This window comes from Sesamum indicum, linkage group LG4 (assembly GCF_000512975.1).
Source record: "Sesamum indicum cultivar Zhongzhi No. 13 linkage group LG4, S_indicum_v1.0, whole genome shotgun sequence".
Classification (NCBI taxonomy): domain Eukaryota; kingdom Viridiplantae; phylum Streptophyta; class Magnoliopsida; order Lamiales; family Pedaliaceae; genus Sesamum; species Sesamum indicum.
In genome coordinates, this window is record NC_026148.1 from 2,425,208 (window position 1) to 2,430,579 (window position 5,372).

General features: G+C 29.1%; 1 protein-coding gene across 1 annotated transcript in view; it reads left to right on the forward strand.

Annotated features, from left to right (window-relative positions):
* Positions 1-5,372, forward strand: part of LOC105159807 (MAP3K epsilon protein kinase 1) — a gene marked incomplete in the record, with an annotated part of 42,544 nt that overhangs the window by 2,419 nt on the left and 34,753 nt on the right. The window contains 5 exon segments of the mRNA XM_020693523.1: positions 912-1,043; positions 1,340-1,411; positions 3,078-3,181; positions 4,829-4,913; positions 5,053-5,372. Coding sequence (XP_020549182.1) covers positions 912-1,043; positions 1,340-1,411; positions 3,078-3,181; positions 4,829-4,913; positions 5,053-5,372 — 713 coding nt within the window.

The following is a 5,372-nucleotide window of genomic DNA, read 5'->3' on the forward strand; positions in this document are numbered from 1 at the left end:
TCTCTTGTAACTTGTTTTTTCTTTGATTCTTTGATTTTTTATTTTATCCTTCTTGTTGGAATGGGGTCAGAGCTGTGACTCGGCAAGAGAAGAACATTTTGTCCTAAAAAATTAAGAGTACATGTTACATCAATGAGAAAAAATGATATGAAATATTGTTTGAAAAGATGCAAAAAATATTTCAAATGATTCTTTAGATGTGAGATAAAAATGTATGATAATTGATATGATGTATATTACATGATAGATAAGAGATGAACTCTAATGATTATAGTTAATGTGATATGTTTTCTCATAGTAGTGAAATGCATTTGAGATGTATTTTGAAAAAAAAAAATCTTGCAAACAAACATCCATGAGAATGAGAAAGATCTTATGAGATGAGATGGGATAAGAATATTCCCAAATGTAAGCAAAGTATACGATTATCTCTAATAAAATCTAAAGAACTGTGCATATGACAGGCTGTGTGAAAATTATAATAGCATAAAGCTAAGGGTTGATCAAACACTTTGAATGTCATGAATTAGAAAATGTACCTTTTGCAGCTCTAATGACTGTTAATACTCATCAAGATCCCATTACTTATTTAATTGTGTAATTTCAAAGGTATGCATTTACAAAGATTTCCTATGGAACTTATTCATATGTTATTCATGCTTAAAATTAGTCATGCAACTTTTCATCAAAAGCTAGTATTACCTTTTTTCTTATTTTTTTATTGCTTATTTCCATATTTAAAACGAATGTTTTGGGTTATTAGAGATATGTTAGCTTAGTAAGTACAATTGCGTGTATTGGACTAGTAAGTTATACAGTTGTATACTTTTCACAATTTACTCTAGTTGCATGATTGATATGTTGCTTGCATAAGGTACATCTGATACCTTTTCTTTATCTACTAATTTTAGGTCATTGAAATGTCGGGAGTTTGTGCAGCATCTGACATTTGGAGTGTCGGTTGCACTGTGATAGAACTTCTGACATGTGTACCTCCATACTATGATTTGCAGCCCATGCCTGCGCTCTTTAGAATTGTACAGGTAGAAATAAGGTCTACTTTATCTATTATCAGATTCTTTTCAGTTCTGCAACTGGTGAACATTCACATATATCACATTTCTTTACAGTTGTGAGCTCTTTTTCCTTTTTTGTGTTAAAGTTACCTTTTTTGCCTCCTGCCATTAGCATTATCTATGGTGATACTTGAAGTGGACGAATTAAATATGAAGAATATGAAGAAAAATATCTAAAATTGTAGCAAAAACTGGGCAAGTATATCGAGTTGGTTAGTCATAGTGTTATTTTAAGGTTAGTAATTTGTTTCTTTCTTATCCAGGATGAGCATCCACCAATTCCCAATAGTCTATCTCCGGGTATCACTGATTTCCTCCGCCAGTGCTTTAAGAAGGTCAGTTGAAAATTATGTTGATTTATTTATATTTTTTGTTTTTTCTACTTCTCTTGTCTTTTGATCCTTTTGTTTAAAACTAGGAAGTATCACGTGGAAATAGAAACATATTTTAGAGGTGAATATTTTACTTATTAGTTTATATTTCTATCATGGAATCATTAGTATGCAGATATTTTGAAAAAAATGATAATAAGTGTTTTACTTGATGAGAAAACCATCTAAATTGTTATTTGTCACTCAATTCTAAATTTAATTGATATTACTAAATAAAATATTATTCCTTAAAGTTGATTTTTAATATTTGGTATTTATTAATTATTAGGTTGTTTGAATTTTTTATGAGAAAATTCAATTTAATAAAATGATCATTTTTTGTTCGTAGGTTTTTTATGTCTATTTGCTACTTTTAAAATTTTATTTTATGTTTGTTATATTATTTATGTGAATGTTATATTTTTTTTTTGCTACCATTGTTTTTAAGTTTATTGATGTAAAATGATTTTAAACTAATCAGTTATTAACTATATTATTGCAATGTTCTATAACTATGCTAATTATATTTTACTATCAATTATTAAATTTGATCAAAATATTCTTTACATTCTTCATTAACTTCTAAATTTGAAATATTATTGCATAAAATGTTATTATTTGGAATTTTTAACTTCATAATTTTTAGTGTGATTTCTTGATCTATTAATTTATATAAATTTAATTGGTCTTGCCTATTTCTTAATAACAATATTTTATTTATGTGCATATAGGATTATCTAATATTGAAAAATTAAATAATATAAGATTCACTTGATAATTAAATTTTCATACGCAAGTTCAACTTAATAGAAATTAGTGCTTTTATTTGCCAATAATTTTTATTCATTTTAAAATGGGATTTAATACATTATTGTTTTATATATTATTTCAATGCTATTCATTTTAAATTTACTGTGCCCTAATAAATTAATATTTTAAGGTATTAAAGAATATCTTCTTGCAAATTAATCGCATAGAAATATTACTTGGCTATTTATTTTTTCTAGTTGGCTATATTTATCATTGTCTAAGTTTATAGGTATTAGGACTCTTAAATAGTCTTCTTTTGATAGAACTTTGTTCTTTTAACTAATTTTAATTTATTATTGAAAAGATTACTTAAGTATGGGTATAAATGTCTTTTACTTTATATATTATTTCGATGCTATTTTAAATTTATCTATGCCCTAGTTAGTTAATATTTTTAAAGTATATAAAAATATTTTTGAACAAATTAATCGCGTATAAATATTATTTGTCTATTTATTATTTTTTAGTGGATATACTTATCGTTGTCCAAGTAGTTTAGATGTATTAGGACTCAAAATAAGTCTTCTTTTGATAGGATATCATTCTTTTATAACTATTTTTGATTTATTATTAAAATGATTACTTAATTAATGGTATGGATGTCTTTTCCCTATGGAAATAAACAAATGAGAGATTCTTACTTTTATATATATATATATATATTATAGATTATAGATAGATTTAAATTTTCCAATAAATTAATCACTCAAAATGTGCAATATTTGGGTTTTACCCAATGTGAGAGACATGATGTAAGGTGCACTCCTAAATTTAGGCTGCTATTGTTTTTTTCTTTTTGACTTTTAGTTGGACATTTCAGGATGCTAGACAGAGGCCTGATGCTAAAACACTATTATCGCATCCATGGATTCTAAATTCAAGACGTGCACTACAGACATCCTTACGTCATAGTGGAACTCTAAGGTATATCCTTGCCGTTTCTCTCAATGTTACTGACTCACTTAGCAGTTGGCTTTCAATTATAAAGCATTCATACCATGTCACCAATGTCAGATATGAAGGAAATACACAATCTATTGTTAACAAATACAAGGATGGTTTGCTCTTCTTTCGTGAGACACAAGCAACTCATCTAATTTACCTTTTTTTTTTTTATGTTTTTTGACATTTATTCACCGAGACACACAAGGCAAAATATATTTGTATACACAAAATGTATTCTGTTTGTTGTTTATCCCTTTGCTAGTACATACGTAGAAGATGCCTAAATTATATATGTTAATTATTATCATTAGTTTTTCACCTCATGAACATAAAGCAATTGATTGTATTTTCACATACTTTTAAATACTTGGTTTGCAACATTAGGTAATAGAAATTTAAGAATTTACCTTTTTGTATATGTTTAGTGCTGAATTGTTGAGTTGCAATTCTGGTGCATTCTAGGAAATGGTCACTTAGTTTCTTTCTTAATTTTATAAAAATCAAAATTAAGCACTAAACTTTAATGAACATTTTGTTTTTGATACAACATCAAAGTTTATTTATCTATTTCAATTATTATTTTCTTTTGTTGTTGTGCGATTCCGCGTGCATGTAAGCTTGTCAGTTGGTAAGGCATAGGTTCTAAATCCTAGTTAGTCACACCAACTTGGAATCACTACCCCGCTTCTACTCCTTGAAAATATTATTACCTTATTGATGCTCATTGCTCTCTCTAGGAGGTTCCTCCTATTTCCAAGATCGCTGACATGTCTGGTATCATATAGGCTTAGTCAAACTTCCATAGTATAGTAGTTCCCCACAATTATAATTTTATCTCGACTTTAATGTTGTCATATCTTCAATCGCCAATCTTGATCATGTTTACGCTATGAAAAACTAAATAGAGTACTTTTATGCCTTTTTTGATTAAGTGAAATGAAGAATGTCATGTATCTTGTTTACCTGCTTAAGCCAAAGCCAGAAACATGTCAAAGATGCTTCTTCCAGAGCATTGCAATTTGGTAAAATTTCTGGATAATAATAACTCCAATAATTTTATTCCAAATCTACACTTTCATTATCAACATAATACTATTTTATATTATTATGCTTAAGTATTTGAATATATTCTATCTCATGATTTCTCCTTATTGGCCATAATTTGACAATCTTCATAATGTACTTATTGTTATTACTATTATTCATCGTAAAACCTAAAAAAGATAGCTTCTTTTTATGGCCATAATATTAGAATCTTCCTGGATTCTTGGTATGTTGCATTTACTCTCAAGCTTCTAATGCTTACAAGACAGGATGTACTTTCGTCCTACTCTCAAATGATATATCTAGGACCAAGGATATTCTTTTAGTAATTGGACATCTATCCACGTGATTTGATAGCATCATTATCTTACTTATGCATCATGTAACTATTTCTCTGTGGTCCAAGTTAAGAAATATGTTCCTTTTTCTTTCTTTCTTTTTTGTGAGTTGTTGGTAACTAAGAAATGTATGGAACCTCTTAACCATGTTTCGCATTTGATTATCTTCATAAGAGTTATTGATCAATCTTTGTATCTAGATGAAGCAACGTTTAACCATACTAAACTTGTGCAATTTTTGCAGAAATATTGATGAAGCTGGACCTGGGGATGCTGAATCAAGTAGATCCACACAAGGGCACAGCGGTGATACCACCAATGTTGCGAAAGTAATTATTATCTGAAATTTTCATGTTATGTAACATGCTTTTCCACTATACCTTGAATATATCATCTTCTTTACTTGGTCTTCAATTGAGGTGATGTTTTACCAACTTTTGTTATTTTGGACCCTTTTATTGGTTTTAGGAATCTGAAACAGAGCCATTATCATCAGAGGTTGTAGAGATTAGCAAGACTTTTGAGGATGATGTTCCTAATGCTAATGCTACTGAGGGAAGGGCACATAACCTTGAGGAGAATGTAGGTCGAGATCAACCTCCAACATCCAGTATCAATGCAAATTCACGCATGCGGACTAGCTCAAATAGAGTGGTAAACAATCATGAGTCAACAAGTTATGATTTGGTGGACAACAAGGCATCCACTGTCGGTCATGGAGCCGAAGTGCTAACAAATAGTGTATTGGGTCCCACTGAATCAAAAAAGGCAAATGACATGACTGGAGA